General features: G+C 44.0%; 1 protein-coding gene across 1 annotated transcript in view; it reads left to right on the top strand.

Annotated features, from left to right (window-relative positions):
• Positions 1-23,754, top strand: part of kalrna (kalirin RhoGEF kinase a) — a 135,345-nt gene that overhangs the window by 70,884 nt on the left and 40,707 nt on the right. Inside the window, exons 24-40 of the mRNA XM_040148029.1 lie at positions 167-281; positions 790-905; positions 1,115-1,237; positions 1,805-1,987; positions 2,226-2,347; positions 2,891-2,957; positions 3,048-3,157; positions 3,875-3,944; positions 4,120-4,209; positions 4,920-5,012; positions 5,115-5,226; positions 5,442-5,632; positions 5,725-5,826; positions 5,940-6,088; positions 6,943-7,045; positions 22,624-22,702; positions 22,967-23,134. Of these exons, the coding sequence (XP_040003963.1) occupies positions 167-281; positions 790-905; positions 1,115-1,237; positions 1,805-1,987; positions 2,226-2,347; positions 2,891-2,957; positions 3,048-3,157; positions 3,875-3,944; positions 4,120-4,209; positions 4,920-5,012; positions 5,115-5,226; positions 5,442-5,632; positions 5,725-5,826; positions 5,940-6,088; positions 6,943-7,045; positions 22,624-22,702; positions 22,967-23,134 (1,993 nt within the window). The remainder of the gene's footprint in view (positions 1-166; positions 282-789; positions 906-1,114; positions 1,238-1,804; positions 1,988-2,225; positions 2,348-2,890; positions 2,958-3,047; positions 3,158-3,874; positions 3,945-4,119; positions 4,210-4,919; positions 5,013-5,114; positions 5,227-5,441; positions 5,633-5,724; positions 5,827-5,939; positions 6,089-6,942; positions 7,046-22,623; positions 22,703-22,966; positions 23,135-23,754) is intronic.

Here is a 23,754-nt window from a genome sequence, read left to right on the forward strand (position 1 = left end):
TTAGGACGAACCCTAATGGCGGACTGCAACGTGCTGAATTCAGTGATAGTGATAGTGATAGTGGTAGTGAGGTCGTTGGTTGCCTGGTGTTAGAGGAGCGTGTATCATGGCCGTGGTGGTGGGTCAGCGTCGCCGCCATCTCCCTGCCATATTCCTGTTTTTTCAGGCGTGCACTCTGGCCAGGAGGAATGCCGAGGTGTTTCTGAAGTACATTCACAGGAACAATGTGAGCATGCCCGGAGCAGCCAGTCACACCAGAGGGCCCGAACAACAGGTCAAAGGTCGGTGCTGCTGATAGGACTTCTACTGTTACTACTGTCACTACTGTGACTACTGCGTTACCACTGGTGCAACAGCAGGAACAGTGTCAGTGACTTCGTCAGTTCGCCTGATGGTCGCACAAGAAGACCCACTATCAATCTGATATTTATCTCACTATATTAATATTTTTACATAAATCAAATTATGACAGACCTGAAAAACATATTGGGACCAATGTTATGAAAGTCCTAATATTTATGTAAAGGCCAATTGTTTAACTCATTATTTACCTGAAAAGGATCGTTTAGTTTGACGACGCAGATAATGTAAACTTGCATAAATATTCCACATGTCCAAATTATTTGGCTTTTCTGCCTGGACTCTGTTTAATCATATCATATATAATGTTATAATGTACTTAACTGAAGTGCACTCATGGAGTGTATGTTTATCATAATGCTGTGTGTGTTTTTTTTTTGTGTGTGTGTGTGTGTGTGTGTGTGTGTGTGTGTGTGTGTGTGTGTTCAGCCATTCTGAATGAGCTGCTGCAGAGGGAGAACAGAGTCCTTCACTTCTGGACGTTAAAGAAACGAAGGCTGGACCAGTGTCAGCAGTACCTGGTGTTTGAACGGAGTGCCAAACAGGTCTGTGTGTGTGTGTGTGTGTGTGTGTGTGTGTGTGTGTGTGTGTGTGTGTGTGTGTGTGTGTGTGCCAGCTGGATTTTGGCTTTGGGGAAATGTGCAGCATTAAAAAAGCATCTGGTTTTCAGCGAGTGAGTTTATATGGGAAAAATACAATACAGGGGACTGAATATAAACTTTACCTGTTGTGTGTGTGTGTCGTGTGTGTGCAGGCACTTGATTGGATCCAGGAGACCGGTGAAGTTTACTTGGCCACACACACGTCACCTGGCGACGGCAGTGACGAAACACAGGAGCTCCTCAACGACTACCATCATTTCAGACTCACTGCCAAGGTACACTGTGTGTGTGTGTGTGTGTGTGTGTGTGTGTGTGTGTGTGTGTGAATGTGTGTGTGTGTGTGTGTGTGTGTGTACAGCTCAGCTACTGACAGCTTTATTGAGCCTCAAAAGAGCTGCAGTGCTCTCCGGGTGTCACATCAACGGAACTAGGAACCTTAGAACCCCCTTTCGTTCCAGAGCTAATGTCCATACCAAATGCAGTACAGTTCACCTTCAGTGTGATTTTGAACAGGAGTGACAGCTAGTAGTTATATTGCCTTTTTGAAACAGAAGCAAACAACCAAGGTTAGTTGTTGCATGCTGGCAAGTGAACTTGGGTTTGTGTATGGACAGGAATCGGAGCTGACAGTTGGTAATTGATGCTCAACGCTCCCAGAACATTTTGTCAAATCGCAGGGTGGGCAGATGGTCAGACACTGAAATAATTACTGAACAGTTTATAATATTTGAAACCTAAAAAAAAAAAAAAGGGAGAGAGAGAACTCACTACACGGAGAAAAAAACCCAGGACATGAGAGACATCTACAGGAAAGCGGTATGAAACCCATGTCCATCCCACAGCAAACCAAGGAGAAGGTAAAGCTGCTGATCCAGTTGGCGGACAACCTGGTGGAGAAGGGCCACGCCCACGTGTCGGAGCTGAAGCGATGGGTGAGCACGGTGGACCGCAGGTACCGCGACTTCTCCGTACGCATGGCCAAGTACCAGGAGAGCCTGGAGAGGAGCCTGGGGGTCAGCTCTGAGGTGACCGCACACGCCTGCACTCACTCCTCACGCACGTTAGTTTAGTTTCATTTGTTGCTCCTGAGACTGAAATCTGATATGAGCCTATGGTTGGCCCGGCTCTTTCAAACTGTCCGTCTCAACACACCGATTCATTCTGAATGAATACTTATGAACACGGATGTGGTTACAAACGTGGATAAAGTCTTATCAATTTTTTGTTTCACTGACGAAAATCCATTTACGTTGCTCCGTGCAGGACAACAAAGACCTGGAGCTGGACATTATCCCCGCCAGCCTGACAGACGACCCCGAGGTCAAACTGCGTGACCCCAACCACGAGGTCAACGAGGAGAAGAGGAAGTCTGCAAGGAAGAAAGAGTGAGTGCAGTAACGAAGGGGAGAGGAGAGAGAGAGAGAACGAGTCTGCGCATGTTGCCACGTCCTAGATAGGAATGAGAAATGGCATCTTACAGGGAACATGTAAACCACCAGACCTGCAGATGCGACATGACCCAAACCTGAAACGCATGAAAGCCTATAAAACGACTGATAAATGATGAATAGAGCTGCAGTAACTCACTTTATTCACCAAAATTCATTCCTATCCACTCCCAAGACAGTGTTTCCTCAATCTGTCCCGATGACGGCAATCATCCGCGACCCATTGCCTTCCCAAAGATTTTAAGACATCAAAGACACATAATTGTGATAATAGCACAGCCTGCAGTGTCCTAATCTCCTCTGCGGCCTTCTAAAAAGCCTTTGTCTTGTCATGAATTGTTTGTTAGGACTTAAAGGTCTTGGAGGAACGTCAGTAGGCTTGTGCAGCCGTGGAACAATCAGATACAAAACTGTCCCCTTTATAGAATTCATGCCCCCTGATTGTTCTTGGTGGCGCCAAACTGTTTTTTCTTGCCTCAGGTTCATCATGGCAGAGTTACTGCAGACAGAGAAGACCTACGTCAGAGATCTCCACGAGTGTCTGGAGGTAGGAAGAAGCCTCCCGCCTGTGTAGTTTTGTCTGGCACGAGCCAAGATTGTCCCGCCTGCCTCACCTGTCTCTCTGTCTGTCTGTCAGACCTACCTATGGGAGATGACCAGCGGTGTGGAGGAGATTCCTCCAGGCATTGCCAACAAGGAGCACATAATCTTCGGCAACATGCAGGAGATCTACGACTTCCACAACAAGTGAGAGACGCGTAGATTGTTTCTAACGAAGCCCCCGGTGACTGTGCTTGGCAGGGGAATCGGTCCGTCTTTGCTCAAGCTGCTCCGCGTTTCAGACCCGACCGTGTCTGAAACCGGATGGAGGGTTTCCCTAGCAACAACCGTGGCCTATTACATACTTCTGCTCTAGTAGCATGTGAGCGAAATGGCATTGAGTCGAAGAATGGCAAAAATCGTTGCGGGCATCTTACACATGCGTCAGTAATGAGCCAATGTTTCTACAGTGGAACGCCTCTCAACTGTTAGAGATTTGCCGTGAGAACTCTCACCACTTGGAAACCCCCCCCCGAGGGGAAAATGGCCGGGTTTTTCTCTAATACTAGCTACAGGGGAGCTGAGGAAGCGCCCTAGAGGTTTGCCTTTGCAGACGGTTCGTGAACTCCAAACGTTCGAGAAAAAGGTTTTTTCCTTGCAGTTCCTCCGGGAAATCTCTGTGTTGCTTCTTCATTAGGGCTCAAAGGAATCGCTAACCCACAGGATTTCTGAATAAACTTCCTGCTAAGTTTTGAGGAAAGCCGCATCAAAGAATACAGTAGAATACAATCGTTTTTTATGTAAAGGTGCTAAGAAACATTTAGGTTAATTTATTCGTTTACCCTAAACCGCTGATCCACGTAAAAATCTATTAAGGGCACTTTATGATCTTTTGTTTTCTGCGGTTTGTGTGTGTGTTTCCAGTATTTTCCTGAAGGAGCTGGTGAACTATGAGCAGCTACCGGAGGATGTTGGTCACTGCTTCGTCACCTGGGTGAGAGTCAGCCCTTTATTCCAGATGGGGTCCGAATGACAAGGCGGAGACTTCCTGACCCCCTGATTTCGACCACCCCCTTAATTAGGGGGCGGAGGGGTGAAGAGATCACAACATGATGATCCTCGCTGTAAAAAACACAACTTTGAGTCTCCTCTCCTGTCCTGTTTTCCAGGCTGATAAGTTTCATATTTATGTGGATTACTGTAAGAACAAGCCAGACTCCAGTCAGCTCATACTGGAGCATGCCGGCACCTTCTTTGACGTGAGTAAACCTTTCAGTATTCTCGCACAGATCGTCGCATAAACAATACTGAACAAAATAAAAACAACCCATTTATTCTGCCTAATAATCATAAAACCAGCTTATTCCTAATAAGAGTGTCTTACTTGTGTCTGAATAAATTGGCCTATTCTAGACTACTCTAAACCTTCGAAGAAAAAAAGGAGCACCGTCTATTTTCAGAAAATGTGATTTATTGTCTTTCTGCTTTTGCTTCGGCGCATGTTTCAAGGAAATAAACAGATCCCCTCTCCAATAACTCAACCGGTTGTGTGTTATGATATGCAATTGTTGCCTCGGTACAGAACACCGTGGCAAACCCAACAACAACAAGAAGGGCTCAGAGCGGGGAATTTGTTGCGATGGGTGCCGACCGTGGAGCATAGAAACGGGACTCCAGTCCATGGTTTGAGTTGAGGGCTGCTACAAGTACACTGTCAAGCAGATCACTCAAATTTGGAAAGGAAGATTGGGAGTGTACAGCCGCGGGTTTCCCAATTTCCCTCCCGCAGCCGGGGAATGTGATCAATGTGTAGTTCACCTGTTTTGTCAGCAGATGGTGCCGTTTGATCGTCGAAAGCGTTCCCCGGCAGCAGCATGCTGAAGCGAACATTCAACATTTATGACTACTTCAGTTATTTTATTTTGTTCAGCGAGTTGCTGTAACTTTGCCTCCGTGTGTGCATGAACAGGACATTCAGCAGAGACGCGGACTGGCTAACTCCATCTCCTCCTACCTCATCAAACCAGTCCAGAGGATCACCAAGTACCAACTGCTGCTTAAGGTAGACGCTCAGATACACACACACGCGCGTACTCACGTTTTTACCCCGCTTTTGCACTCTGTTGTGCCCTCTCATCACATTTAATATCCTCTCCCCCTGCAGGAGCTACTGTCTTGCTGCGAGGAGGGTAAAGGGGAGATTAAAGACGGTTTGGAGGTGATGCTCAGTGTTCCTAAGAGAGCTAATGATGCCATGCATCTCGCCATGTTGGAGGGTAAGATACTGTCCATACTGCTGTACCAAAATATAAATTATTTGCCTATAGGATTATTGAATTAAATGTCTTTAGGTCTTTTTTCAATCAATTACAATCTTTGAGTCCCTTAATTCCCGTTACTACTGACCTTTTTCCAAGACTTGTTCCACCTCCCGACTCCCAGGCTCTGGGCAGCTTGGCTGGTATTGACTCTCAGTCCTCCTCGTCCGCAGGCTTTGAGGAGAACCTGGAGGTGCAGGGCGAGCTGATCCTGCAGGACAGTTTCCAGGTTTGGGATCCACGCTCGCTGATCAGAAAAGGGAGGGACCGGCACCTCTTCCTGTTTGAGTTCTCCCTGGTCTTCAGCAAGGAGATCAAGGACTCGGCCGGCAGAACTAAGTACCAGTACAAGAACAGACTACTGGTGGGTGTTGGATGTACTGTAGCTACGGAGGGTTAGCTCTCGCTGACTCATTTCCGATATTTATACTTTCTTCCCTCCTTGCTATGCTGCAGACATCAGAGTTGGGGGTGACCGAGCACATTGAGGGTGACCCGTGTAAATTTGCCCTGTGGGCGGGAAGAACCCCTTCCTCTGACAACAAAACTGTGCTAAAAGTAAGTGAAAATTAAGTCAAGCTTCCTGTCCTCTAATTAGATGCACACATGCTGGTTTGCTGCCAGAATGAGGCGTTGGGTTAGTAATAATTGCGTGGTCGTTTGTCCTCCAGGCGTCCAGTATGGAAGCCAAACAGGAGTGGATTAAAAACATCAGGGAGGTGATCCAGGAGAGGATGACTCACCTGAAGGGGGCGCTCAAGGAGCCTCTTCATCTGCCTAAAACCCCAGCACTGACCAAACCGAGGAATAACACTAAGAGGTAAACAAGGACACGCACACACACCAAACAGAAGACAGAGTTAGAGTTAGAACAGAAGACAGAACAGTTATAACCGTGGGCAGAACCATCTTTATTGAGGGAAGAAAAATTGCTGCGGGATCAGCTTTATCTTCCTGATAATCTCCATGAGGGCGCAGGTCAGCGCCAGGCCATGAGGGAGAGCTCAGTTCAGCTAAATGGTGGGATTTGTCTGTGATTACCAAATTACTAGGAAAAGAAAAAGTCGTGATCCCAAATCAGAAACAATCAGTTAGGCCGCACCTCAACGGCACCGGAGAAAAAATGATTTCGCGTCATCTGTGGCCCTGCCTGTATTATTAATGCAACAGGAGTCATTAAAAAAAACTTCACAGGACACGTGGAAGAGACCGAATGACATTTTTCACATTTTTGTAAATAATTCAGTGCTTAACCTGTGGAAACCTGAACCCGCTCTTTGTCTGCTTTCAGTAGGTTTCTCTTGTTAGAAAGCGGACAAAGAGCGGGCTCAGATTCTCGCCTCTTAAATACACCTCTGCTACTTGCACCTGCTCTGCAGGGGCGCAGGATTGTCCACACCCACTGACCCTCACGGACTGAGTGAATCCTCTGTAAATTCAGTCAGATGTACAGCCAGTAGCCCTCCTGCTGCTTGAGCGATCCATCCTCAGGCGCTTGTGCAATGAGGAGATTTAGGGACTTGACTCTACTGTTGCCACAGCTAGAAATGTCCTCAAGGTTAAACTGGGGCAGTGCGGTCAGAAACCTTCTCCCCAAAAAGGTAAAAAGTGTCATCACAGCAGAGCTGATACCTTTCTGAGATTTTGATTGTGTGTGTGCGTCTGTGTATTCAGGGAGGGAGGCGAAGATGGAGACAGTCAGGGAGATGGCAGCAGCCAACCAGATACCATCTCCATCGCTTCCAGGACGTCCCAGAACACTGTAGACAGCGACAAGGTAGGATTATACACACACACACACAAAGAGCTTTCAGTGCATTGAATGATGGAGCTGAAGGCGGACGGCTGAGACTCACTCTGTGGCCTGTGACGAGCTGATGGCCCACAGCTGTCTCAGCGATATACAGGGTCTCCCATGCCGCCACAATGGGCAGAAGCAGGGGCTGTGAAAGTGCCAGTGGCTGGCAGACTGTGTTTGTGCACAACTGCCTACGTGTTCCGCCACCTTGAAAACGGATTCTGTGAGATACACGCAGCTCCAGTAATGGCGTGTTTCTTGTGAGTGTGTGACGTAGGTTAAGGGTATGTGTGTAGTTGACGCGTGTGTGTGTGAGAAATATCCAGCAACATCACCATACGAGCAGAGGAGCAGTCAGTGATGAAAAACCTCTTCAGCCTGTGTGCAGGCGTCTGTGCTGAGGCCTCCTACCAGCCAGTCTCTCACATCCAAGTAAGCCTATTTTTAAACTTTTATTTTGTGGTGCAGGAATAATGATAAGAGGGAAAACAGAAATTCTGTCCTTCCCCCCCCCCCCTCAAATGTAACGATATGGATGAGTCCTCTCTAAACTGCACCTTCATCAAATTATTAAATTAAACCTAAAATGGGGAGGGGGGGGCAACTTGAACATCAGTTTTCAAAGTCTTGTGCCATGTATAAAAAGTTTTTAGTTGTTTAGTAGCAGGGTTTCCCAACCTCTGTCTGTCACGGCAGTGCTCCTGTGTTTTAAAAGTGCTCGCCATTGTCTGATATGTGTTTTTGGTGGACGGCAGCGGAGCAACGGGCAAACCGGTAGAGCTCCATTGAACTGGGTTATGGGATGTGTTTATGAGCGACAGAATGACTCCTAGTGCTTTGCTTCGGGGTCTCCAGGTCTGTGGGGCAGGTTCACTTGCAGATAAGCGCTTAAAACGTGGACTTAGGTTTTGCAGTTGTTTTGGTTGTTCCGATTCCCCGATTTTGTTGTTTTGTATTTGAACTTTTTCTCCAACGTTACTACAGAACCTCCCTTTTCCCAGCCACACACACACACACACACGTACGCGCCCGCGTACATACACACATACACGCATGTCCACCCACACACAAGCCCACACAGATGTCAGTCATGGCCTCCCACTGTAGGGTTACACAGTGTGGCCTTTTCACTGTGCAACCCCACGCCTACACTCTTACCCTGCATCTAAATGTCAGCAGCACACAGACACACACACACACACACACAGACACACACTCTTCACTCATGCAGAATGGCCATGGCAGTGCGTCTTGCATGTGTGTGTGTCCCAACTTGTTTGTTCCTCTTCTACTACTATGTCTGCCTCACACTGTCTCATATGTCATTCTTTCCCTGTCACTTGATAATCTTCCTCTACTCACCATGTGTCCAGTACATGCACGCATGTACAGAATCAACCCAGGAGCCTATGCACACACCAGTCCAGTGTGCTGTAGCTCCGCGTCCGTCCATGGATTTTACATCGCATGCCTGTGCTTGTCTCCCCACCTCTTTCCTGTCCAAGGAAAACATCACGATGAATTTTTCCAGCCTTTTTCTTTTTTTTCTTTTTTTTGAGTGGGGGCGTGTTGTTGCTCTCGTCCGGTTTATTGTTTCTAGGGTTTAGAAAACTCTATCTCGCTATTTTTGGATCCTCCTCTGCTGTTTTCCTGAAAACATCAAAGGAAGGAAAAAAAAAAAAAAAAGGACACAGTCCCTACATTTTGTTTTGATAAGTTTCATATTTCATATGCTGACACAGCAGAGCACGGCTCACATTACTGCGAGCTGCACTGTGTGTGTGTGTGTGTGTGTGTGTGTGTCTGTGTTTTTTTATATGTATTTTTTTTTTTTTTTTTTGCCGTTACTTTTTCATTTATTTCTGTTTTTAATTAGGCTTTATAAGGAGCTTGAGAGCTCGTTGTGACAGCGGAATGAGAACTTGGCAACGTGCAGGACAGCGCTGTCAATCGTAAAGAGCACTCATGAACGGGACCCTCTTGAAGAGCGCCTGTGAAGGGATGCCTTTCTTTTAACAAGTTGCCATCTTCCCTTTCCACCCCCTTTGTGCCAATGTACTTTGCCTGTATCTATTTGTGTTGAACTTTTAAGTACACATTTTTTAGTGGCTGGCTGCAGTAGAGCCTCATCTGCCTCGAGAGACTTTTTTTTTTTTTTTTTTTTTTCCCCAGGAGGGTAGTGGAAGAGTGACAGTACTTGTTTCAGTCCCATGGCTCCGCCAGCCCTCCGGGGATTCGCGATCAGACGGTTGGCCAATCCCTTGTGTATTTTGTAGTTAAGACAATTCAGCGATCTGTGAAGGCATGTTTGTTCAACACTGCAGCGACTCTTAAGGTGCACTGTGGGTTTAATAATTCTCTATTAATAGCTTGAGAGAAGGAGAAAAAAAAACAAACACCGAGAGACACTGTGGATTTACATCTATTCAGAAAATCTGAAGAGAGCAGAAGCTTCCTTATTTTCCCATCCACAGATTAAACAAAACAGGATACAGAAGCAGGACTGAAAACTTGACAGGTGGACTTTTTTTTTTTTTTAGTTTTTTCATTCATGAAAATTAGACCTTAACCCTGAGGGAGAAAAGAGCAGACACAACACTTCAATGCAGCAGACGTCGCACATTAAATGAGTGAGGCTCGTGTCTGTAGAGTCATCTAGTAACTAAACGTATGGGGGGAAAAAAAGACGAGACGCCAGTCGTCGGAATCTGTCGCACTCAGCAGGTGGCAGCGATTGATCAGGAGGATCAATCACTGCTCATGTTAGAGAGCGCAGTCGGGAGGACGATGCTTTCTGGGTAGAGCTTCATAACATGTAGCATCGTTTAGGGTTGTTGCTAGGCCTCTAGATTGTTAATAAGAGGCTGCCCAGCTTTGATGAACCTCTCTACCGAGGACCTTACTCTTTCAAGTTGTGGGGTATTGATCGGCTCATTCAGGCACAGGGTGACTGCAATAATTACCTTTTTCTCCAGAAGATAAGAACAGGTTTTTGGGCTGTGATGAAACTTTTGGAGAGGAGTTGCTGTGTCTCCCTGAGCTTGAGATTACAAAAACTGTTTCAGTTTGTATACGTTGCTTCTACTCAACTATACCTTTTTCATTAAATGTCTTCTTACCTTTCTCTTTCTTGCTTCGGTCCGTTTGTCTGTCCCTCTCCTCTTTTTTTTCCTTCTCTTCTCCTATTTATATACCACTTACTCTTATTTTCTCTCTTTCAACCTTCTGCAATCTATCACTGAATTACCCTTTCTAGACCCGCGCACACGCCCATGATTAGTTGCTACTTTGGAATCCACCCCGCACGTTTGCATTATTCACACCTTTCTCTGTCCCACGTTTTCTGTATGTCTCTCTCTCTCTGTCTCTCTCTCTCTCTCTCTGTCTCTCTCTCTCTGTGCCCCCCCCCCCCGGTGTCTGTCTCCATATACCATAATAACAGCCCAGTATTGGCATAGTCAAATGTTCCACTGGCTGTCTGGGTCTCGAGGATTTGTGTGTGTGTAGAAAGGGTGGAAAGCCACTCTTTCGGGTTGTTTTTGGAGAAGTTTTAAATGACGAATGCCTTGTTTCTTCCCCCCCTATTTTTCGACTTGTCTCTGCAGTGTTTTTCTGTTTGCCTCTGGCTTTACTTCTCTGGATCTTAAGGCTGTTCTGTCTCCACATCTCCCTTTGCCCCTTTTTCTTTTCACCTCTCTTTTTGCCCAACGTTCCTCCCATTTTCACACTTAACTTTTTTCCTCTCATTTTTGACCCCCCCTATTTGTTTCTCTGTTTACAGCTACACACACACTATTCACTTAAAGTTCTCATTTTTATCAAATGACAACAGACAGAAAAGCAACAGAAAACCCCATTTGTTTACCATGCTAACGGAGAATGTACTGCCGCAGTGTACAAGCATGGATCAATGTTCAGCAGTGCAGACACACCAGACTGTAATATGTCAGTTCAAACCATCTCTGTTACTGATTGAGAGGCAGGTTGAAATTTAGCATCAGTTCCAGCAGGTTGATCTTCCTCCCGACAGGAGGAAAGGGCTCTATTGTCACTTTTCAGTTTTTCCAGACCTTACGTTCTTTGCTTTAAGAAATCTTGTGGTACTAACTGGGATCCCTTAGCAGACATACAGATCAAGCTTGAAATATATGGACAATGTACATTTAAAAAAAAAAAAAAAAGATTAATTGTTCTCTCTACTCCACTTCAGTGGATTTAAAATGACACAAGCAGGTTAAAATGCTGGCTTTAAGCTTTAGCAGTAATTGGGTTTTTTTTTAAATATATATCCATAGTATTCTCATTCATTGTAGGAATCATAATTCTTTATTTTATATTCTGACCAATATTAAATGAATTTCAGCCAAAACTCTTTTCCCATAGAGACATACCTTTTAACAGTTTTGAAAGGATCCCTGAAATTCAGTTATGTAAGAATTAATATCAAGCTATGCAATGAACAGACATTTTGAAGTTAAGAAATAAACTTGTCAGTGCTCTTTGGTGGACAAACTATGCAATGGCGTCACTGTCTAAACTACCTCAAGCGTATCTTTGGCAATTCTGTACTGCAATTTTTTGGTACTTAACAGGCATCATATCGATGCAATGAATTCCTAAACCATTCACTCAACAGGGATGTTAAAATCCTCAAAATCTGAAAGTCCAAACTTCAGTGTCATTGTCATTGATTGGATTTAAATCCAATGTGCTGGAGTCAAGAACTAAAGAAAAATCTAAACTTGTCTAGATATGTGACAGCATTGGTTGGTTAAAAGAAAAAATGCTTGCTCACAGCCTGCTTACATTTTCTTGTCAAGGGATGACCATCCTCTCTAATTAGAAAAAGACAGAGGTGGCATCGTAGCATAACCTTTGCAAAAGGTCAGGGTGCATAGTTGGATGTACAAAGTTTGTGACTTCTGCATTGGAAACCATGGTTTCCAAAATTGTTCCCACCGGCAAACAGTGTTGTTGCTGTCCTTTATCCATGAACGAAGGCAACCTTTTCCGGACCTCAGCCAAATAGTTAATATAGCCTTAACTGAACCAGACCTTAACCTTAAAGGTGGCAGATTAGAAAACATTTCCAGAAAGGATATTTTGGAAGACAGCGACAAACTGTCGGTTTTTGTCATTCTTCTGCCACTGTCCAAATACTTAGGGTCTGCTCCCTGCCAGTGTACATGATGCGATTCGGGATATGTCAGCTTTGTTATGTTTTGCTGACATATTGAGGTTCAACCCAGTTCTGTAACACTTTGTTGAATATGTCAGTTCTGTGACGTTGTGTGGAATATGTCTTTGCTGTGATGCTTTTTGGTGTAATGAGTCAGCTGCGGTTCAGTCTGTGGTCTTTACATTATTTTAAGCATCATTCCAGTGGTTGACAACTTGGCAGGCCTCGTGGCTCCACCACAACCATGTAGGTCAGGGGACAGACCCTTTTTTTAGCCTCCGCCTTCAGTTTGCAGAAAAAAAAACTGTTTCTCTATGAGCCAGGCCCAATAACACTCCAGTCCAGGCTAGAGTCTATCAGGCTTGGTCACCCAGAGGAATGATCTTTTTCTCTGAAGTTAAAATGCTCGTTGACTCAAATGATCAAAACCATTCACCCATTTTTTGAGAGATCTGTTTCTGTGGAGACGAGTAGGATTTCTATTGCGTTTCTCAAAGCACTGAAAAATTACATTTAAAACATTCAACAGTGTCATCTCTTTCCACAAACTGTGTCCCTGTATTCTGAATTATTTGTGGATTATCCAAAGTATTTGGTGCATTGTTTCTGGTAATGGATGGCAAGGTTTGTCTGTTGGTCTACCGCTTTGGTCCGAACTGAAATATCTTAGTGGCTTTTTAGATCCATTGCCAAGGATCCCCTGACTTTCCCTATAGCGCAACCACGAGGTCAACCTTTGTGGTTTTGAATGGAAACGTCTTGGCAATCGTTGAAAATAACCAAAAAAAAATCCAAATAAAGATGAATGCCAAACATCAGCATGTTAGCACTGTCATTGCTCGCATTAGCATTTAGCTCAACGCACGGCCGTGCATCCGTGCAGCCTCACAGAGCCACGAGCATATAACTTTTCAGTGTGTTGTGAATCACAAACGAAAACCAGTCATCTCCATCGTTTCGGGCTGGCAGCACAAATCAAGACTGATATCTCAAACTTCTACAAATTAGGCCAAAGCCATCTGCGTGGCCAGAGACAACACGTCTACATGAGAAAATGTTTTTCTGAGGGACTTGGGTGAACTGACACTTAGTAACAGCCAGACCACCATTTAGAATTGCGTCAAATTATTTGCAGTTTTCAAGTTCAGCTTAATTTCCATAATATCGGACATGTGACATATATAGTGCTGTGGCATACAGGTACAACACTTTTACACTGGTCCGCAATTGTTTACGTGTGTGTTCTCATGAATAAAATGCAATCAGCATCGGGTTCAGACTGAAGCCTCACAGTAGCCATCTGCTGGTCATATGACTTTTGTGTCACACACACACACACACACACTCGCACACACAAGGAGTCCTGGCAGTTGGAAGCGGTTTAATGCACTAGTAGCTTCCAGGGAGTGGGAAAAATGTGAACACACTGACCCACACACACACACCAAGGAGGGTGCCATTCCCATCAAACACAAAGCAATGGCTGTTTGTTCACACACGCAAGCTTGCACGGACACGCACACACACACACACACACACACAGAGGGAGAGAGGGAGGGAGGGAGTGTGTGAGGGCGTGTTTGTGTGTGTGGCAGAGACACAAACGAGGGAGTTGTCAAAGACAGAGAGAGCGACAGAGAGAGAGGGAGACAGAAGAGGAGAGGTCGACATGCCAAAGTGGATGAGCTTTAAACTGTTCAAAGAGAGCAGCAGAGTGAGTACAAACAGCTGGACTGCACACTGCACGCTAGCTGCTCCCTCACTCTACTAGCAGCTAAAACCAAAAACTTTTTTCATTCAGCGCTAATTGTAATCACAGATTTGCTGTTCTTCTATGAGGCTGTGTCTGTAAGTAGCGCTGTCACGTCTCAGTCAAGGTGCATACTCAGGTGAATTGTGCAGCTGCAGAATTAAAATGAAAATGCAGTGAAATCAGGGGTTAATGAATATGTCACTGTACTCAACCGAAGTGTTAAAGTAAAATGTTTTTTTTGACAGAGATGGCTGTGATCTTGTGTCTGCCACGCTAATGACATCACGATGATAATGTGAAGATTGTAAAACAAAAAAACAAGAAAGTCCATTTGCAGTCCTCTTCTGTCAGCTGTGAGGAGTTTGCTTTATCATTTAACTTTGAAATCTGAGGAGTGTTTTTGAGGTTTGACCGTTAGTGTTGAGGTTTGGTCACTGATTCGGGTGCTAATCCGGATCATACGTGCTGTTGAGTTTCACGCCGCGTGTTGTCAAGCTGGACTGCGGGAGGGAGTGTGCGTGTCTGTGTGTGTGTGTGTGTGTGTGTGTGTAATGGGGCAGATTAATGGTTAAACAGGGTGTGTGGGTGTGCGCTAGACAGACAGACAGAGAGACAGGAAATAGGCCATTAGCTGCCACAGAGAGAGCATAAATGAAATGTCAGCGTCCAGACCGTTGAATTGAAGTCACTTTGATTCAGATTATACAGCAGACACACTGGAAAAGCAGTGTAAACACACTCGGGGATCTGCTGTGTTGTTCACCTTTTTAACTGCATGGGTGCAATGCGACTGAGAGGAGGTCGGAGAAGAAATGACCGTTTTAACGTTTTAATGATTCCCACTGCGGTTGTCCTGGATCTGTCATCTCACGCTGTCATTTTGGTGACCCAATGGACCACACTGCATCCACACCCCTGTCCACGAAGACGTGGAATACAGGCCAGCTGCAGCATTATCACGTGTAGTTTTGTGCATTACCAGTCAGAGATGAACCTTACAAAGTCTGGCTCCTAGATAAATCTGTTTATGTGCAGCCCTGAGAGTTAAAACAAGGACACACTGTAATCTTTTGGGTATCTATGAACGACCCAGAACTTCAGCATTTTGTCGATGCACTTCATGTTAAGTCAGTGCCTTTGTTTTTGTTTTTTTTCATCATATGCCTTTTGAAAGAAAACAATCGTGGGCGGGTTAACTCCCATTTACATACACAGCATGTCACAGCATGCTGAGTGTAGTATTTCTGCTGAAGTGCGTGCACCTCAGTGGGGAGTACCTGCATTGAAAGAGGTAATGCTCCAGCATTTTGAAGGTTTCTCAGGAGGGCTGAGGGGTGTTGTTGTCATTGTTCTTGCCCATAAAGCCAGTTATTTATATTGCAAGTGTGTTGCAATAAGAGATTTTTGGCTTCCAGAGGGCAGACGACCTCAAAACAGTTACACAGCCATCACTTGTCACCAGCCTGTAAAGTTATTGAGGCTAACATGTCGCCTGTTTACACATCTAGCAGACACAAAGCAGCGTTATCATCGCATCATCCCGTCCCAGCCGATATATATATTCTGATTATAAAGAGGTAGGTTACGCCGCAGGAGTTGTTTTCAAGGTATTCAATACGTATTGCACTGACTCTTGGTTGCAAATGGGAGTACGCTGTAATGGCAGAGCAGTGCACGGCCTGTTTAAAAGCCTACACTTTTAAACATGTGCCTGTGATTGAGTTGTTTGCACTTTATAGGAGTCGGCGTTGCTGTTTTTGAATTAAGCGTTTGGTTTGAGTGGTTTCTAAACCGTCTCTGCAGTTTATTTGCTTTTTCAGTCGTATTTTTCTTTTGTATTGTGGAGTAGCAAAAACCGTGTAATAGGTCAAACCCGTGCAGTTCGACGGGGGCTCAGACACAGTGGCTCAGACGTCATGTTCCCTTTTTATTTTTTACTCTTGCTACTGTTGTCATCAGCCGGCGTGATGCTGGCCTGGTTTTTGACTGGTTTTAGTGTGACGCTGCTCCCGTGTGGACGAACGCCTGTCTATGGTACTCGCCGTTGGAGTCATTATAACGCACACGGCACTGCAGCGTCGGTGCCCAACATGTGATCGGAAATTAACGCTGCAAAACACACGTCACATGATGAGCCTCCTCCATGTGTACGGTCATGCTTGTGCATTACAGTGTTGGCAGCTCACACGCTATAGATGTCTGTGCTGTCTCTCTCAAACGTACGGAAGGCCAAGTAACACCGCAACTGCTCTGCTTGAGCGACCTTGTATTGCCGGGATGTGTGGTGTCGGTGGAGTTTGTTGATAGCGAAGACGACACTGAGCAAGAGCTCCAGTTCTACAGTGGCACACTGGCTGTCGCTTACCGTGGATCTGACTAACGGAAAGGCATCTAAATAGCTTTACATACTTGGCAGTGCCTTAGAGTCCAGATTAACTGTGTGTTGTGAGGAGGTAATACCAAAATAGTTCACGTTGGTTTTCAGGCTTCATTCTTAACCTGTGGACAGCTATATACACGGGGACGAGTTTCCCCAAAATAGAGGTGTATTTTCAGTCAGCCGCTATTCAAACTTGGGACATGAGGGATTTTTCCATGGGTCCCACTCCAGGAAGATGCTTTATTCAGTCCAGCATCCGCTGTCTGACTGTTGTTGTAATCATTTTTTTTTTTTTTTCTCCCAGAAATTCATACCGTACGTCTGTAGGCTATGCGCCATTCACTCACATACAAAAAAACCCCCTTCATATATTGATGAGGTATCCGTTCTTTTTAGATAAAAGAACTTACGACCCTGCAAACTTGATATACAAGAGTTCATAGTGCAGAACAAAATGTAGCCGGCCAGTTGTGCGGTTATTATGGCACTTTCTACACATCTGCTCAATGTGTCATTTCTTATGGATGAGCGGTGAATTCGGATTTGACAAGCAAACCAGGCTTGACCTCTCCAGATCGCAGACATTGTAAAAAAGGAAAATTTGGCTAACACACTGTCCAACAGCTCAGAGGCTGAGAGCTCTTTCATTTTTAGTCGTGACAAAGGCTCTGAAATATCCATAGCTACAGTCAGTCTTATGAGAATATAAAGTTAAGTTAAATGACCTCTTTTAGGAACTTCAACAAAACTTCTGTATTACCGCTCTCTGAGGAAATGTTTAAAAAAAATTTTTTTTGCATCAGCTACAGGTAAATGCACTTATCAGGAAATGCGATGCAGCACAGATTGTCTCCACAAAATGTTCATTTTTATCTGCAAAATATTCACCGTTTAACATTTTTAATTGGTTTTCCCTACAATATTTGCTTCTGGCAAGTCAGGCATGATTGATGTTGTGATGTTCCTATTTGGGCAACTCAAAGCACTTGGTTAAGTTTAGGGAAAGATCATTGTCTTTGATGAGTACTGAAAAAGTCAAATCTGACTTGAAGCACAAAACGGAACATGAACCTCAGTTCTCCAGTGTTGAATCAGGCGCTGCGCTATAAGAACGAGGCTCGTACTTCTCGCACTGGAACAAAACGTTGCCAGTGAATGTAAGTATTGCAAATTGGTTGCATTTGAGGGTGGTTCCTTGGGGACAGGAAATCAAAAACACTTCCACATATGCATGCATTGTCACTCCGCTTGGCTTATGTGTACAATTGTCACTCCGTGGCAGCTAGTAGAGCCTCCAAAACATGTTTGTGTGGGAGAGCCACAGAAGACACATGACTATCAAAACAGCAGCTTTTTCAAATTAATGGTAATCTCTAAAGCCAACATTGACGGCTAGCAATATTTTCATCTTGATTTATTCTTTTTTTTGTTTTTTTTGTCATGCCTTTCCAATGGTTCTAATCAAAAATCAAACATTCCCTCCATGGCTAATATCTCACTGGTTTTCACTTTAAGATTTTTATCCTTTACTGCGTCATATTTGGCAACAACTTCCTATTTCAAAAGAAAATGCGTCATGTTTAGCACGTAATAATTCTGAATATATAGCCTATTGTGCTTAGCCCTGGTTAATGGACTCCATTAGCTATAACAATTTTAATTTTAAAACTGACATCAATCAGTGATGGGAAAAGTCCTGCATTCAAAAGTGTACCTATAGTAAGTAAATGTATATAAGTATTATCACCAAATGTGCTTAAAGTATCCAAAGTAAAGGTACTTGACCCCTGTGACTGATAAATTGTATAATTGTTCATAAGTGTATAAATAGAATTTACCTGTTGTAGCTGGTCCAGGTGCAGCTGGTTGAAAATACTTTATATAGAGTTAGGTAGTTTAGTCCAGTGGTTCCCAAGGGTCAGGGCCCCTCCAAAGGGTCACAAGACAAATCTGGGGATGAGTAAAGGGGTAGAATAGAAAAAAAGAACAAGCTTCAGCTGCACATATATAAATTCATTTATAACCTTATTTTCTCTAATCTTTTTCTGAATTATTGCATAACAATAACAATTGGGCCTCAAACAGTTTTTTGAGGAAACTGAGGAGGGAAAATAACCCTTTGGTGGAACTGCTAACAATTCAAACTGTATTTTATATACTTGTGTTTGTTTTTTTTATGTACAGTTGTAATTTGAAAGGTATCTGGAAACTGCTGCTGCCAGATAAACGTAGTGGAGTAGAAGTGTAACATGTTCCTCTGAAATGTAGTGGACTAGAAGTATAAAGTGGGCAAAAATGGAAATTACTCAAGTAAAGTACAAGTACCTGAAAACTGTACTGAAGTACAACGCACTTTGCGCCACTGACACCAAGTCATACGGACGAATAACCAGCAGCAATTAACCTTATGGGTTTGTCATTTCTGGTGATGATTCAAACCAATCATCTACGGCATCTTTTCTAGAGGTGTGTACACGGTGCATGGAAGGAATAGGAACCCGGGTCTGAGGGACTCCGGTGTCTTCAGTGAATGCTGTGCGTCTTTGGTGTTTTGGAGCACGTCAACATTAAGGGGAACAGACCTGCTGTCTTTCATCATTTCACCTCATCCTCTACATGAGTTTGTCATTTTAAAGATCAAATTAGTTTCAAGTTTATCCTCACTTAGAGCTTTAACAGGTATTTGTCCGCAGAGCTTATTAAATAAATGTTATCAAACTCAGTTCTGTTCAAATAAAGTTCGGAAGAGTCTTTAAACACACCGGTCACAGGGACAGTATATGTTTGAAGAAAACCGTAGCTCGGTATTAATCAACTTATCTCTGAATATATACTGAGCTAATATTAAATGAAGGCTGCTGTGCACACAGAGTTCATTCACCCATGGCTAAGAAAAGAAAATCTTCAGCGTCCTTATCCGATGAATGACATGGAAGTTTCCCGGTCTCAACAGGTTCCATTTGTTCAACTGTTGAAGGCGATCTGTTGATCTGTTGAGATCTGTCTTCCTCCGCTCTAACATATGACCATCACAAGCTGGCGCGTGCGTGTGTGTGTGTGTGTGTGTGTGTGTTGTCAGTCTGCAAAAAATGCGTCATATGACAGATTGCAGTAAGAGCACAAGACACACCCTCGAACACACACAAACAAGACCAGCAGATTTAGAGTGGCACTGAAAAGAGGATAGCAGTTGCTCTGTTGGTAGATTCTGTCACACCGTGCGTTTTATGTTTTTAATGTATTTATCTGTTGTGAAAATGTTTTAATCAGACAAATAGCTGACTTAAAATTCCATCAGACCCATGGAGGGACATGTTGGGCAACAACTGAAGTTTACTGTACTTTATTCGACAAATGCAAATGACAAATAAAATGGCTAGTTTCCATCTGCTGAGCCTGGATATCAAAACCCTTTTCATTTTGTACTGAGGCATTTATTCACAACATTAAAAACACCTTAACAAGACCAGGTCAAAACCTAGTATATTGCTGGACCGCATATGGTCAATGTGCGAAATTGAGGACGTGGTTGAAAACTGTGGTAATGCTGTAAACATCTACTTTCAATGGAAATTAGCTAAAGTCCGCTCGAAAAGTCGCTGAATGTCATTCGGTGATATAATAATTAGCATGAACACGTCATCGTCACGTCAGTCACTAAAGGGGTCTGAAAAGTCAGTAAATCTAGCAACAAAGGTGCTAAATTGGCAAATATGCTCCCCTGATGACGTATTAGAAACTGTACGCGCCAATTCGTTCTGAAAGAGCAATGGCCAATGGGGAAACTCCAACACCCGGGTGGCCGACCAGTGATATAACTTCATCACGAACACAACTCTGTCACTCACTCACTCATGGAAATTCAGGGATGTGGCAAATGTCAACCCCAAAAAACCCCTTACAAAATCTTGAGTTTCCTAAGGGGAATATAATCGACAAGATAAATACCATAGAAAATGTATAGAATAGAAAAAAAAAATACCGAATATCAGCAAGCGGTACGCCTGCACCAAGAAATGGAGCGAATGAAGCTTTTATTATTATGCAGAGTTTGGTGGCGTCTTACTGTTCCCAGCGTAGTACGGCCTTCAACGTGAGCAGGAGTCTGATCGGACAGGATAAGTGAAAACACCTGCGTTGGGCTGCAGGGCATTTTGATGCTGTGTGTGTGTGTGTGTGTGCACGGCCATCTGTCATGTATAAAGTCACCTGTCCCTTTTTATAGAAGCAGGGGTCCTTGTTGCTAGGCGATCTTCAGCCTGGCAAAGAGCGCCCGCTTACAAACGTACGTAAACACAGACACACACTCCCTGACATTTTCCAAGACAATGAGAATAGAGCAGACAAGTCAGAGAGAGGAAGAGAAGGATGCTAGAGGAGAAGGAAATAGCTTCATTTACATCCTGGAGAAACTTTTGTGCCATTACACTTAGAAATATCTTCTACTGTCTTTTACTGATTCAATTCTCCACACTATAGCAGCTAGTACAGCTGACTTCATGCAGTTGATGTCATTTATTTACATTGGGGTTGCTGAAGTGAGTCCTGACATCAGTTCTGACATCCGTGTTCACATTCACCCCTGCTAATTCTGGTTGTTTTCGTCACAAGCTGCCGCTTTTCAGACACGTCTGTTTGAACATAGCGAGGCTTGATCGCGTTGCTGGTGCGACTGCTTTATGTGGGCGAGCTACCCCAGACATCCGCAATGTCAGCAGTAACAAAACAGCACGGGACAAATCCAGGTGATGTGTCTGGCTCCGCTAGTTGTTACACTCCACAGTAAGGTATAAACAGCCCGTCAGCTGACATTGTGTATATACAGTACACAGGATTTGAGGTCAGATCAGTATCAGTGCAAGTTTTATCATCGCTTTTTTTTTTTTCCTAAACACCTTTCAGCAGGTTTCATTTCAGTCAGCTGAATTTATTCTGTTACCTTCTGTCCCAAGGTTCCCTTTGTGTCGTATATATTTGTGTGCGCTGCTGCTCTTTCTTTGTTTATTGATATATCGGGCCTTTACCTCATATAGTGTTTCAGATTAATATAAAGTAAAAGGTCAACACACCTCAGCAGTATGACGTCAGTTATATTACTATTAAGTGTGTGTGAGTGTGTGTGTGAGAGAGAATTTATATTTACTCCTTTAGATAAAATGTTTATTAAGCCATTACTATAGTCCAGTCTCCAGCATGCAGCGTAAACACTTTGACCTGAACTGTGGCTTACGCATTCAGTTTTATCTTTTCCTAATCACGTTCTATCAATCATTAACTCTGAAAATTGTCCAGCTGATAATATTAAGCGCTATACTGTCCACATTTAGACACAGACAGACCCACATTTAAGTTCAGCGGTAAAGCCGGTCTAATATATCCATATATTTAGCTGTTTGACAGCTGTTTGACTCCTTCCTGTCGTCTTTCTATGCGAGTGGAGTCAAGTCATTTCCAGGTCAGGAAATGGTTCGGGTTCACGCTCAACTTTTACATTGCATGGAAAATGTTTGTGGCAACACAGAGTGTGAAAACACACACCAGTCCTTTGTCTTTGGTTGATTTCTAGACCGACTGAGGATTTTTGTACATCCTCTTCCAGCTTTCATTCATATTCAGTTAAGCTTTTTTTTTTTTTTTTTTTCTGTATGTAAGTTTCAGTTTTTGACATAGAACCAACGAAAAGTCAGGAATCCACGTCCACATGCTGACTACCCCTCCTGTTCCCTTCAGCCTGCAGAAGATTTAACTCTGCAAACACTAAAAAGCAGCTGTGGGTCATTTTTTAAATCTAAAAGGTAAAGTTTACTCGGTTAGCTGAGTGCTGACACACTTTAGGCTCCACAAACCTGTTCTGCACCCACTGTGAAGCTCACAGGTACATGGAACGTCAGGCACATGTTTAGTTATGCAATAACCATTTTTCTGTACGGAAATATTCAGTGTGTATTGTGTAAACACCGGTGTCAATCCTGACTCGTGGCAGGATTAAGTATCTCTACCTTTGTCATCAGATGGATTTGCAGCAGATTTTTTCGAGCTCAAATGTAGATTGAGAATGTTTTTGAAATTAACTGTAGTAGTGACAAGGTTGTTTATTTGATATGTATCGCCTCACTCATGCACAAACAGGGCGTAGTTTTAAATCACTTTGTAAAAAAAAAATGTCACTTTTACACTAGTTACACGATGTTTTGAGGTTTGAAAAGACTAATCAAATGTCCCTTCTCTCATCTCTGTTTCTGCAGCTCTCTGGCGGTTGTGAGTTGACAGTCGTCCTTCAGGACTTCACAGCAGGATGCAGCACGGAGATGTCCGTCAGCACAGGTGAGAGCGACTTCTCAGTCCGGTTCACGCAGTTCAGTCTGGATCTGCCTGCTGGCTATGTTCATGGGAGTTACGTCCGAAGACCGGGTAAAACTAAACGCCCAAGTTTAGGTGAAGTTGTTCAGTTCGGTTTGCGTTCATGTGTTTATATTCCCCTTAGAAACAAGAACACATAACATTTTTACATGACAAATGTCTACCAAAGTGCATCAGATGAGATGGTCTTTTACACATTGTAAGACTGCTGTCTCCGCCTCCTTCCAGGTCAGACGGTCGAGCTGTTGGAGCGGCCGAGCGAGCGGCCCGGCTGGTGTCTGGTCCGGACCACTGACCGCAGCCCACCACAGGAGGGACTGGTTCCCAGCTCTGCGCTCTGCGTGTCCCACTCGCGCTCCAGCGTGGAGATGGACTGTTTCTTCAGCTCGGGAAAAGGTGGGAGGAACAAACCCGAATTCCAAATGAACTTTGAACACTGAACGATCGAAATAGGAGATTAGGCTTTGACACAGCTGCTGTGATTCAAAGTGTGGAGGCTTTCCAGTTCAAAGTGCTACAAGGTGGTCTGATTGGATGAGTTTCAGTCTTTATAGAGCGAGGGAAGCCAGACTGCCAAGTCCAGCTGTGATGTGTTTCCTAGAATTATACCGACACTCTGTAAGGAAGAGCTCCTGTAAGTGTAGAGAATATACAGATTTGAAATTTAAGCACTCAGCTTAAATAATGCCTTTAGCTCATCAAGCTTTTATTATTAATCAGGCTGACAGAGGTAGAGAAGACTGCTTTTATTTAGTCAGATCATTTCAAGTAAACTGATCAGCATTGACCTCTATTGGTGAGATGTGGACACTACAACACACACACACCTGCAGCACATTGTGCTGACGATGTCTGGATCAGAAACTGACGAGCTCCGGTGGAAACAGGAAACACTGTGCTGCGGCTTCTCGCTGTGACGATGCTCGGGGATGAGCTGATCGCATCTCATTGCACTCTGGGACTTTTTGCAGCACAGAGGAAGTGGATGCTGAAAATGATTAGTTATTGACCCCAGC

Source organism: Xiphias gladius, chromosome 16 (assembly GCF_016859285.1).
Source record: "Xiphias gladius isolate SHS-SW01 ecotype Sanya breed wild chromosome 16, ASM1685928v1, whole genome shotgun sequence".
NCBI lineage: Eukaryota > Metazoa > Chordata > Actinopteri > Istiophoriformes > Xiphiidae > Xiphias > Xiphias gladius.